At 45.6% G+C, this 13,203-nt stretch overlaps 1 protein-coding gene across 1 annotated transcript; it reads left to right on the top strand.

The window, feature by feature from the left end:
- The first annotated feature begins 4,924 nt into the window (after positions 1 to 4,924).
- S100b (S100 calcium binding protein B) lies at positions 4,925 to 13,030 on the top strand. The gene is made up of 3 exons (XM_052744651.1): positions 4,925 to 5,113; positions 8,211 to 8,356; positions 11,149 to 13,030. The coding sequence occupies exons 1-3, from the start codon at positions 4,927 to 4,929 to the stop codon at positions 11,287 to 11,289; spliced, it is 474 nt and encodes a 157-aa protein (XP_052600611.1). The 5' UTR covers positions 4,925 to 4,926; the 3' UTR covers positions 11,290 to 13,030.
- Positions 13,031 to 13,203: the final 173 nt, after the last annotated feature.

The raw sequence follows: 13,203 nt of genomic DNA, 5'->3' as shown, positions 1-13,203 counted from the left end.
AAATGGGGCCGATGATTTGGCCTGCATGAGGGATCCTAGTGTCCCTGGCTCAGAAGATCATTGCTGTTATTTGTAGTTCTTTGCTTTCTCCGACTGAGGAGTTTGCTTGGTTCTGGAACCAAGTCCCAGGTTCTTCCGATAGACATGAACAGTAACTTTCATAATGTTAATAACCACCAACTGAGTGCACCAGGCACTTCATGCTACACATGTATTTGTGCTGCTCACTACATGTGCATGTGTAGATTCATGTACTCCCCAAACAAACCAAGTGATGGCATGAGAAATTTAAGCCTGCCTCGGAGATGCAATGGCTCCCAGGCTGAGCAGTGGCATCCTGCTGGGTAGGAAGGCAGTTGATTTTTGTTGTGTTGACTGCTCTGCACACAGGACCTTTTGTCTTTTCACCTACTTCCTCCAGAACACAGATCCTCATTCTCCTCCATGGTCATTAGGCATTGTAACTGGCCTCTTGAGCAGCTTGGTGGTGGGTCCTTTGTATGAGAAACAATGCGGCCTTTCCTCCTGCAAATATCAAGCCCCGGCTACCTCTTCCTCCAACTGATGGGAGCCAGTGGCTTAATGAATGCAGGAGGGAGGGCTGCTCTGAGGCACCGGAAATGATGATGGCAAAGGTGGCAAGGGCTCTGAATAGCCAAAGAAGGCTGCCTGCTGACCCAAGTCAATCACCGGAATGGAAAAATGCTGGCCCAGCAGAAAAAGTCCCTTTTCCAACCTGACAGTCCTGGACCCTGTAGTCTGGGTACCTGAGAGCCAATTCCTCTAATTCCCTGGGTCAACATGGCCTCACTACTCAATCAGAGGCCACATGGGTTCCTTTGGCATCCAGACATGTTGGAAAACAAAGTGGGATTTGAACCTTCATCACTAGCTCTCAAACATCCCCAGATGCCGCAGACTGAACATGAGTCCGTTCTCAACAGTCCATGAGCATTAGTCATGGGCTGACTCTGCTTGAGACAGCAGTGCTCTCCAGTCACTCCATGCCCATCCCTTCTCACCTCCTGGCCAACACCCACGGTGAGTTTGGTGGGACCAAACTCCTAGTTGGCACTTGGACTCTTCGGCATTTTATTTGGGTGAAAGCATACATTTCCTTGACGAATGGGCTCTTTGTGTTTGCAACATTTTATTATACACATTTGGGGACTTTATATATTCAACAAGCAACTTCATTCCTGGCTTCAGGCCTGCCACACAGGAACCGCAGAGGATTTCCTCTATCCACATAACTGAGAAGCAGAACAACCAGAAACCACAGCTCCTCCAGAGCCACCAGGAAGTGAGGCTCTGGAACATGCTGTTGTCCCCAAACTGGAGGAACAGGCATTGCCGAAAATGACAGTTTATCTCTGCAAACGCTCCCTGGTTTGAGGTTAGGGAGCCAGGAAAAGGAAGCCTGAACTGTCACTGATGACTCCCTTGAAGTTCACTGTGGAAAAGCCTGTAAGGTAAAAACTCAAAGGGACCATTGTAAGAGCACAATACCCAGAAACATAGGTGAATGTGTTTGTCTGTTAGATGTGGGGCTAGTCTCTTTCTGTCTGTGAATCTCTAACTCTTGGATAGACTCCCCAGTTCCCCCAGATTCCAGGAGACAAGCCGGTGCCATAACTCTCCTTTCCAAGGACGTGTACAGGTTACCAGATTTTAAAACATCAGAAGAGCTACCAGTGGTGTGGCAGCATATCCCACCCCCGCATAGCATGGGTACTCAACTAAATGTGCCTCTTCTCCCCCACATCCTCAGAACTATACATTTCCTTCTCCAGGACTCAGAACGCACACACACTCATCCCCACCACCTGGGAATCTGTCTACACACCTGTCTATGGTCTACTCATCAACTCTATGGTATGAAACCCCCATTCCTCTGAAACCTATAAGGAACCCCCACTCTGCCTTATAGGCTTGACCTCTCTTCAGAGGCCCTGCTATGCTGTTGTCTGTCTAGAGCATCAATAACTATTCTAATCGCTTGCCTACAATATTAGTAACGATTCTAATAAATCTCCCGTCTATAGCATTAATAACTATTCTAATCTCTTGTCTATAGTGTTAGTAACTATTCTAATAAATCTTTTACTTCTTACTCAAAAAGAGAATCTACCTCAGTGTCCCCTGTACCCCAAACCTAAGACTTTTCAGTGCCTTCCCACAATTTCAAATTTTCATTGGCAGCAACTTGCCAGAAATTCTTGCTTTCCTCAATAGCCTTGGCTGAGGCAAACACAGGTTCTTTTATTTGTCTTAATTACTAATTACTTAATATTAACTGTCAGATCACATATTCCATATATTTCATATAAACATATATTTGCATATACATACACACATTTATATAGATATAATTGTATCATATATACTCATATATGATACAGAATGGTAACAAAAGGTTAAAGAAGTTTCAAAGAGGCCTAAGAAACTAAAAGGCTAAAGCTGAGAAACTGAAAAATGAAATTCTCTAAGGGGATAAGATAGCATAATGCTGGAGATCTGCAGAGAAGACTGTACACCGCTGTGTACAGTCTTGAGTCCAGGCAAAAGGGCAGGACCAGGTCCAGATAAACCAAGAGATGGATGGATGGATGGATGGATGGATGGATGGATGGATGGATGGATGAATGGACGGACAGATGGATGGCAGGTCTAGATGGATGAACAGGAAAGTGGACAGAGAACAATTTGAGTGGGTCATGTCAAAAGCAGGGGCCAGGCCAAGCCGAAGACTCTGGGATAGAGGGAAGCCACCTGATACGTCAGTAGCCCATACTCAAGGTGTAATGGGAAGGCCTACATAAGACCTGAATTCTCATATTTTTTAAAGGAGTGTGTGTGTGTACATTGCCTGTGGAGCCGGATCTCCTGGAACTGGAGTTACAATTGATTGTGAGCTGCCCAGTGTGGGTGCTGGGAACCGAAATCAGGTCCTCTATAAGCAGTATGAAGCCTTATTCACTGAGCTATCTTTCCAAAACATTTGTATTTTTTAAGTCCCATTTCAATGTTTGTTGTTGTCTGTTTTATATTATCATCAATCACTTTAATATTTGGTTATACTTTCCTTCTGGGTGCTGTAGACCATGCAGGTGTCCAAAAATTAAGGCCAGTTCCATTGGTGATCTATACAACCTGTATAGTTACAACCTGTAACTTACTTTCACTGTCAGCTGCCCTCATGATAGGCAACTGTCATTTTCTGCCAGGGACCCTCAGGATCTCTACGGTCTCTTCAGTAGTAGCCATTTTGGTGTCTGTCTGGGACCCTTAGGGCCTCTGCTACTTTCTTTGTGGGTGAAGGGACTGCTTTCATGTTTCCTGCCTCAGGCCTCTGGCTGCCATACTATCAGTGGTTAATCTTGCTCTCCTGAGTGGGTCTCCTTTCCAGGAATGAAGGAATCTTCCCAGCCATGATTATTGTAGCCAACACTCTTAGTTAGCTCCATTTTAGTTTCTGTTGGGGACTAAGAAGAGGAGGGGACCTAATCTTTGGGGACCAGTGGCTTTGATCTCATATAGGTAAGTGGCAATGTGCCTCCTGTAATAGGGAGGAACCAGAGCAGGGGTTTATACCTCTATGCCAAAGCTGAGGCATTGCCTGCTGTCTTAGTTTAGGTTTCAATTGCTGTGAAGAGACACCATGTCCATGGCAACTCTTATAAGGGAAAACATTTAACTGGGGCTGGTTTACAGTTTCAGAGGTTTAGTCCATTATCATCATGGTGGGATATGGCGGCGCACAGGTAGATACAGTGCTGGAGAAGGAGCTGAGAGTGCTGCATCTGGCTCCACAGGCAACAGGAAGTGAACTGTGTCCCACATTGCATGAAGCTTAAACATATGAGACCTCAAAGCCCACCTCCACAGTGACACACTTCCTCCAACAAGGCCACACCTCCTAATAGTGCCACTCATTTTGGGGGCCTTTGTTTTTAAACTACCATTCCTCAAAGAAAGGTTATACTCCTTGTTGGGAAAACTTTATTCTACCCATAACATGGCTGGTCAACCTCTTGGTGTCTGTGATGTTTGGGTGACTTTTGTCATGTAGCTCCTCCCACAGCCAGTCTGAACATGAGGAACAAAGGGACACGCTGTGGCTCGGCTATCCTCTGCTTGGTTAGGAAGCTTGGGCCGATGCTTCCTCGCAACTTGTCAAAAGGACTACTCACTTTGGGGCAAGAAAGAGCCCACACTGGATTCTGTTTGAAGCTCAAATGTGATGTTGCTGAAGATGCTCAAAGCGAGCACAGACCGCTTTCTGGGTTCATTCCATGCTGTGATGAGGGGCACAGTACCACCACCACCACCACCACCCTGCCTGCATGTTAAAAGAGCATTGGACAGGATATTTTTAAAGCATTTCTGGCTCAGACAACTCATAACCTTTTACCAGGGTAAAGAGAGAGACCTAAGACAGATCTAGCACGTCTTCACTCTTAACAGGATTTTCCCCAAGGTTCAACAGTAACCGATTTACTTCATGCTGATCCCTGAATACACTGGGCTCAGAGGAGCCCAGGTATAACCATTGCCCAGCACCAACATCCACCACATGTCATACCTCTGGGGGAGGAGGGGCAGGAAGCTGGCAGGCAGACAAGATGCTCAAGTCTCCTTGGAAGACAGCCATAGCCACACAGCCCCCTTCACCCCGCACTAGAAGCTTCCAGTTCCTGGCTGCGTTTCTGCTTTCTTAAAAAATCAATTCGCCCATGTCTCACTCCTCTTTCCACACCCCAACCTTGCCTTTGGAGCCACATCAATATTCATGTAATAATTCTTTTAAAAGGCACAAAAGAAGCTGACTCCACACTTCCTGCGCAACAGGCCCATTTTCTTTCTAGATCCTATCATTGTGGCTGCCCAGTGAATCCCCAGGGTACGCAGTCAATGGGGCCCTGTATGCAGGCCTGGCTGTCCAGCACCTCCCCACCCTTGGCCCTCATTGGCAGCCTCAGCCTGCAGTGGACTGCGCCAAGCCCACACCCAGTCCTCTCTGGAGAAGGAATAAGAGGAGGAAGAAGCTGCTGCTCCGTCTATACTCCTGCCACTCGGACACTGAAGCCAGAGAGGACACCGGCCGCAAAAGGTGACCAGGGGGTGAGAAACAACCACTGACAGAGGACGCAAGGAAAACTGCTCTTTTTCTTCTTCCCTGGAGGGTGAGGGGTGGAGAGGATAGGACGGAAATTGAGCTTTACAAAAAAAAGGGAGGGGTGGCCTTTGGGGACACTTGGCAGCATTTCAAAACTGCCGATGACATTCTGTGATGTAAGCCTGCCTTTACTGTTTCCTTACGACTGCTGTTGACATTGACATTGTCCCTGGTTTTAGTTTCATTGAGACAGGGAGACCTTGGGTCATTGTGAATGACTCAGAACAACTACTGGTGTTTTCAGAGGTGGCTCATACACTGCTTCTTTTCTAACCCCGAAGGGGAGGTGTTTCTTTCCGGGAGCACAGTCACCCCCAATCCTCAACCAGAGCTCCCCCTTCCTCACAGCAGCTCTTCCCGTGGCCCTGAAGCACCCCTGCAGATGTTTCTAGGTTCTCTATTTGAAATGCCGAGCGCCTACATCTCCAGGCACCATAAAAAAGCTGCAGAAGAGTTTAATTTTTCAGATAATTATGAATCAGGATAAAGAAATGGGTTAGGAATGGGTGCTGATTTCCATTGTCCCCTCCAGGGGAGGGCCAGTCTCTGTGAGGTCCTCTTAGCTTACAGGCAGTATCTCTCCCAGAAACCCAAGTCCTATGTTTTCTTTACAAGACTAATGCAGAATGTCCACATGGGCATTTGTTCCATTTGTCTTAGAAGACAGACTACAAACCAATGCTTCTTTAGGAGAAAGGAAGAATAGGGGGAAAATGGAATTTGTAATGTGGTTATGGGAAAAAATCAAATTTTATGGAGTTTTCTAGCATATGGGATTTTCTTTTCAAGTCCTAGTCCCCATCCACAAAAAGACCCTTTAACCCTTCCTTCCCCCAGCCAGGACTTTTGAGAAGTGTCAAGCATGATATAGAGTTTCGCAGGATTTGTTTTTTTAAATCAATAACTGTGCTGGGGATGGGCCAATAATTGGGAGCAGAGGCAAGAAGATCACGACTTAGAAGAGAGCCCAGAGTCTACGAAACTTTATCTCAATCTGAAAGAAAAAAAAAAAAAAACCAATTCTGTTCCTGCCCTCCCCACTGTTCTTTACAGGGCACTAAACTTATTTTCTTTCATTAAAAACAAACAAACAAAACAACAACAAACAACAGTAACTGGGGCTGAAGAGACGGCCCAGCATCCATACGCCGCTCACACTGCCTGTAATTCTCGTCCCAGGGGATAGGACACCCTCTTCTGGCCTCTGCAGGCACCAGGCATGCATACATTAGAGACATACATGCAGGCAGAACACCCATACACATAAGATTTTTTTTTTTTTGCTAAAAAAACAATAACCGAAAACTCAAGTGAAGAAACTAAAAGAGAATAAAATATTATACTTTAGTCCATCAGAATAGTTCTACTTACATGAAGTACTTCAGGTGTTTTTGGAATATATGAGCAAAACAAAGTTCCTTTACTTTGTAGAACTTAGCAAACCAAAGAGCAGAGCAAGGTAAAAACCTTCAATCGGTTTCCTTTGGGAGATCATTAATAAAAAAATTTTAAAAGTTACTGAAGTTTTATTCCAAACTATTCTAAGATGTAATACTCAACACGGGAATGAGTTTTCAACCTGCTGTTATTGTTGTTATTATTTTTATTATGACAGTTTCTGACTTGAGGACCAGAACTCAAGGCCAAAAGCTGTCAAATGTTTCTGCCTAAGTGGCTGTTTTCTGAAATGAGCCACAAGCCGCCTTTGTTAATGGAATCACTCCGAGAACTGAGCAGCCCTCCCTGCATGCATGCGTCCCCAGTCTCCTCAGGCCGTGGCTGTGCATCAGGTGCTTACTGCGAAGGCTGTTTGCTTCTCGATGGCATTCTTGCTCACAAAGAAGCCGCTGTGCTGAGGCCAGACTAATGAATACGCATGGACCGCCTGGCTGTGCCTTGGTCTCCCTGTGTCAGGACACCAGCAGAATCAGATGATCTTGGAGTAATGTTTCTAGGAGGTCATTTCACTGCTATCTTTCAAAAAGCTGGTGCAGTGTTACCTTATTATCCAGATGAATTTTACAGTTTTTATGTTTGGCACCTATTCAAAAAAAATCTCACTTGTATTTTTTTTAAACAGCTTAAATTTATATATTAATTCAAATGAAAATAAGCTCCTTGTCTTAGGGTTTCTATTGCTGTGATGAAACACCATCACCAAAAAGCAACTTGGGGAGGAAAGGGTTTATTCAGCTTCTGCATCACAGTTCATCATTACAGGAAGTCAGGACAGGAACTCAAGCAGGGCAGGAACCTGAAGGCAGGAGCTGATACAGAGGCCATGGAGGGGTGCTGCTTACTGGTTTGCTTCCCCAATTTGCTCAGCCTTTCTTATAGAACCCAGGACCACTAACTAGCCAGGGATGGAACCACCCACAATGGGCTGGACCCTCCCCAATCAATCACTACTTAAGACAAATGCTCTACTGCTAGTTCTTATGGAGGCATTTTCTTAATTGAGGTTCCCTCCTCTCAGATGGCTTTAGCTTGTGTCAAGTTGATTAAAAAAAAAAAAAAACTAGCCAGGATGCTCCTGTTCTTGTTCTTTAGAATCTTTTAGAAGCACCTGCATTTTGCTTCCTAACCCCTGACATTATTGCTATATGAGGATACTGTTTACCGCATTTAAAAAATGTTCATTGATGTTGACTTAAATTTACTAGCTACTAGTCATCTTAGTGTCCTCCTTAAATCCACCAGCTGATGTACATCCTGGAGACCTCCAGGATTGGAGATGGCCACCAGGGAGCTGGAATCATTCCCTGGTGCTCTGCTCAGCACCTTTGCTAGTTCCTCATTGACCAAATCCAACCAGAAGTCAATCAACTTGGAAACTTAATCCTGTGGCCCACGGGGACTTAGAAGGGAGGTGGTGGGCCTAGAAGGCAGAGGATGACCTGTGGTCAGTGTGGAGTCACAGGATGCCTCTCCTAGCCTCTCTACCTCTTATCTGGGCTGAGGTCTGCAAGCAGCGTACTAAACTCTTCAAAGAAGAGGGTGGAAACTATGAAAAGGTGTCTTTCTTCTGCAGCCTCCAGGATGTCTGAGCTGGAGAAGGCCATGGTTGCCCTCATTGATATCTTCCATCAGTATTCAGGGCGAGAGGGCGACAAGCACAAGCTGAAGAAATCAGAACTCAAGGAGCTCATCAACAATGAGCTCTCCCACTTCCTGGAGGTAAGCCTTACAAAAGCATCTCTGAGCTGCACTAGACATGGTTCTCAGTCTATTTCTGTCTCTGGATGCCCTGGGTTGCTTGTTCAAACAGCTAAGCCCTCAAAGTGTAAGTGTAGATGGGCTGTTTCTGTCCTTTGAACCTAAGGATCCACAGGTGATGGCAGCAGAACGCAATAGTACACCCCTCACGACTAACACTTAAGAACTGTCAGCTGGTCATGGCGGCACACGTCTGTACTCCTAGTGCTTCACAGGTGGAAACAGGAGACCAGCCTGGGCTGTACAGGGATACCATCTCTCAACACAAAAACAAAACAGGGCCAGTGAGATGGTTTTAGCAGGTAAACACACTTGCCACCAAGCCTGATGATCTGAGTTTGATCCCTGGGATCCACATGACAGAAGGAGAGAACTCCACATGTATAGCATAGCATGAGAATATGTATGCATGTACACACGTGCATACACACATACACACACACACACACACACACACACACACACACACAATTTTTTCTTTAAGAATGAGACATTTTGGGAAAAAGAAATATTTTGGCTTTGTCCAGCTTTCTGGTATTTACTACAGAGGTAAGAAACTCCAGACATTAAACATTTACTGATCACTCAATTCAATACTTGAGAGACAGAGGCCCACAAAGCACCCAACCTAGCATATCCATGAGTGAACACTTGACTGAGGGAGGAGGGGGCTCCCCAGAATCTATGACATTGACTGGGCATGAGTTTAGTTTGGAGTCCCAGCAAGCCCTGTTCTTCTATGGGTAATTAATATTCTGGTGGTGGAAGCATTCACTTCCCACTGTCTCCTCCGCCCTTAAATCAGGTGCTAGTGTTTCTACTGGCCATAAACCAAGTGCTCCCATGGAAGTGAACTGTAATCCATCTGCCACCCAAGGCTCCCTTGGTCCCCTAAACCAAGGCTGACTCATGGCACACATTGAATGAGATGGAAATACCGGTGGTATACAACATGTCCCGCCATAGGAAGCTTCCTGGGGCATCGAAGTAGCAAACCACACATTCAGAGGAAAACTAATCAGTGTTTGGTCAAGTGCCAAGCCTGGGTATAACTCTAGGGTACAGCCCCGTCAGATGGTTAACAGGAAGCCACACTCCAAGTTAATTGGGTACATGTTGCTACTTAGTGACTGGATGTTTGGATGACGTTTCCCTTCCTCCAGTTCAGCCGATTACTTCACTGCCATGGAGGTAGCAGGCCTGTGGGCTTGCTGGAGAAGTCTCCAGATCTGCTTTGAGGGACTAATTTCTCAAGCATTCAGATCCCCAGGTGACAGCTACTTCATATGCATAATCAGTTATAATCCCACCCATTCTACCTTCCGATGCAAAGGAAGAGTCCTACCTCTTCATCTTTAAAGGGAATACGTAGGGATGAGATGAGCATGTTGGGCTCTTCACATAGAACAAAAGCTCTATAGATAGTAGTTTAAAATACTCGCTATTACCATGATTTTAGAACAGAAAAATGGGCATGTGATGTCACATTTATTAACGATAACTCACGATAACACGTTTGCTACCCTGGTTTAACAGAAGTACTAGAGAAAACCAAGTCGAATGAGGGAAGGTTTATTTCAGCTCAGGGTTTGGGCCATGGTTGTCAGGCTCCTGCTGTTTGGGGTCTTTGATGAGGCCAACTGCCTGGTGAGGAGCCAAGCTGCTCACCCAGGGAAGGGAAACAAAGGGAGGGCATGGCCCAGTGACCTCCTTCCTCCCACCAGGTCTACCTCCCAAAGGTTCTACCGTCTCCCAGTGGTGCTATGGGTTAGCACCAAGCCTCCTACACATGAGCCTCTGGATCAAAATCACAGCACCTGTGCTGTGGTGGAAGGAACTACACTGTGCCATCTATGCTTTGGGAGATATTTAAAAGTCCTCAGGAGCCCCTGGGAATCACCATCTTTTATATCTGAATCTTCTGTATTTAGGAAAGCACTTGACTTCTCCACAGAGCTCTCCTGTCGGGGAGGGGATGGGGAGGTGTTAATTGAAACAGTGGGAACTGAGGCTCTTCAGTGCTCAGAGCCTGAGTTCTTCCCACCTGTCTTCAGGCCTGTGCTCTTGGCACGTCAGCAGCCTTACCGTTCTTCTGGTTTGGGCATCAGTTAGCTGCAGCCTTACCGTTCCTCTGGTTTGGGCATCAGTTAGTTAGCAGCAGCCTTACCGTTCCTCTGGTTTGGGCATCAGTTAGTTAGTAGTAGCCTTACCGTTCTTCTGGTTTGGGCATCAGTTAGCTGCAGCCTTACCGTTCTTCCAGCTTTAGCATCAGAACTGACAGGAAGAAGCCTACGACAGGGACACTGAGGAAAGGACTCACGGAGACAATAGATCAAAACAAGCAGCAGCTCTGACACATTCCCAAGTGTCATTTTAGTGGATGTTGAAACCCACATGGCTCCCAAGCACACGTGTGCTCAGGAGCACTGAGTTCCTTTCTTTTCTAAGTCACGGGCTCAGGTTGAGACAGGCGTCACACCTGTTCCAGGTGTCGTCTGTTACTTCTTGATTGTTGCCCTATTTTAAAGTAACCCCGGTCCCACTAAACCAAAGGGAAGAGGAGAGGCACAGACTCGTCCCCGCTCCCCTGTGGCTGGCTGACTGTCCCCGGCTCACAGAGAATTTTTCATTTCCTATACTGGGATTGTTTCTCATGCAAATTATCAGCCTAGTATTTTTAATAACATTTTGATAAACCTATATCCCATCTAAAAAGGGCTTAATCAACTTTCCTATTTTTTTTTCTCTCTCAGGAAATCAAAGAGCAGGAAGTCGTGGACAAAGTCATGGAAACACTGGATGAAGATGGAGATGGAGAGTGTGACTTCCAAGAATTTATGGCCTTCGTCTCCATGGTGACTACAGCCTGCCATGAGTTCTTTGAACATGAGTGAGACAAAAACAAGGAGCCAAGCTGCTCCTGTGGCAGACACGAAGGTCACAAGCGGCAGCAGAGCAAAGCCTTGCAGGCTCAAAGGAGCTGAGCTCTCCAGTCACATACAACTAATTAGGAAGCTTGATTTGCTTGGGGAATGGAAAACTGAAAGCCTTCCCAAGGGCTGCTTGAAATTAGCACATCATTGTTTCTGCTACATTAGGCATTCCTGTGAGCTGTCTGGTCCCAGGAAGTATGGGTAAGCATCACTTAGGGGACAAAATCAATGCTCAGCAGTAAAGCATGTGTGGCAGACCACCATGCCCCTTAGAAGCATCACCCAGAAGAATTATAGGACAGCATTCTCAATGCTTCCAACAAACCCAAAACTCCACAGCTGGATCCACTGTCACTGGAAGAGGCTGCTTTTCCTTACACCTTCCTTACACTGTTTGTGCAAATGATGCCCAAGAAAGCAGATAGTCTGATTACAACACCCTCCCCGAAGCCCAAATGAGCAGGGCACTTAAGTCTCTGCTTCCAGTGAGCAGCCATTACTAAGTAAACAGTCAACGCCAACAGTTCTAACTGCAAACAAATAGATCTCACAAACTAAGCATTAACATTCTAACTTGGGCCTGAGAATCAAAATTCTATTCAGTAGACTTTTAGGATGGCACTGCTGTTCCTGTAGGACATGTACAAAGGAGGAGACTGACTACAGTGTAGTGTACACTGTGAAGATGTGTCACTCTGATGGGTTTAATAAAAAGCTGAATGGCCAATAGCTAGGCAGGATTTTCAAGGGCAAAGGGAATGCTGGGAAGAAGTGGGGAGTCGCCAGACAGACGGAGAGGAAGCAGGATGAGAGTACAGAGTAAAGGTAACCAAGCTACATAAAAGAATGTAGATTAAAAGATATGGGTTAATTTAAGTTATAAAAACTAGTTAGTTAAGAACAAGCGTAAGCTATCGGCCAAGCTTTCATATTAATAATAAGTCTCTGTGTCATTTTTTGTGAGCTGGCAGCCCAAAGAAAATTCTGTCTACAGTGTAAAGCTTTTTCCAGCTTTACTGTCTATAAAGCAAGTGACTATGAGATTGATGTCTGCAGGGTGAGTTGCTGGGGGAATGAAGGGTGCCTCAGATATGCCCTTCAGTGGCTGGAAGTCACATGTGACTTGCTGTGCCTAGGGCCTGCTTACCACTTGGTGAGGCTGAGAGTCAAGAGTGGTGGGAAACTGAACTTAATGCTTTTTAACCTATATATTCAAATAATGAAGGTTCAAATAATTCAAGTTACAAATAAATAAAAATCACATCATAAATATTAAAAAGCCATTCTAGGGAACTTCTAATTATTCTTACCCACCCCCTTTTTTGGTCTTAAAAATTCATTAAGTCAACTGAACAATGCACTTGCATAAGATAAAAAGGACATTGTAAAAAATTTCCACCACTGAACAAGAAATAAAAATAAAACACTCACTAGACCAGGACAAAGACTAAAAGTCCCTAAAGTGGGACTGTCCAGACCTCACTCCATCCCTCAGGCACAGCCCAGTTAGGTGGAAGGCAGCCGGGGCTGCAGGAGGCTCTGGAATGTTCAAAGGCTGCACAGAATCAGGCTCTCCCTGACTAGAGGATATCATGTGGCTCTTGCAGTTTTCCAGACTGGCTGGGCCATGTGTTAGCTTTCTTGCCACTGTGACAGAATGTCTGGTATAACTAAAAAGGGATAAAGATTTATTTAGATCGTGTTTTCAGAGGTTTCATTGTGGGAGGAAGTGCATGGCGGAGGAGCTCACACCATGGCAGATAGGAAGGGAATGGAAAGAATAGGAGACAAGGTATACCTTCCATGGTATGCCCCAGAAACCCACTCCGTCTAGTTAGCCTCACCTCCTGGAGACCACGTGTTCCAGCACATGAA

The sequence above is a fragment of the Peromyscus californicus genome, unplaced genomic scaffold (genome assembly GCF_007827085.1).
Source record: "Peromyscus californicus insignis strain IS unplaced genomic scaffold, ASM782708v3 Scaffold_19__1_contigs__length_69161282, whole genome shotgun sequence".
Taxonomy (NCBI): domain Eukaryota; kingdom Metazoa; phylum Chordata; class Mammalia; order Rodentia; family Cricetidae; genus Peromyscus; species Peromyscus californicus.
This window is presented reverse-complemented; position numbering and strand designations above follow the sequence as displayed.

What these genes read in the sequence shown, in the direction of transcription:
- S100b (XM_052744651.1), top strand. Translation starts at nt 4,927, where the DNA reads ATGCAGGCCTGGCTGTCCAGCACCTCCCCACCCTTGGCCCTCATTGGC. An exon ending in GAGGACACCGGCCGCAAAAG is followed by an intron (nt 5,114 to 8,210) that starts GTGACCAGGGGG and finishes TTTCTTCTGCAG; the next exon opens with CCTCCAGGATGTCTGAGCTG. An exon ending in AGCTCTCCCACTTCCTGGAG is followed by an intron (nt 8,357 to 11,148) that starts GTAAGCCTTACA and finishes TTTCTCTCTCAG; the next exon opens with GAAATCAAAGAGCAGGAAGT.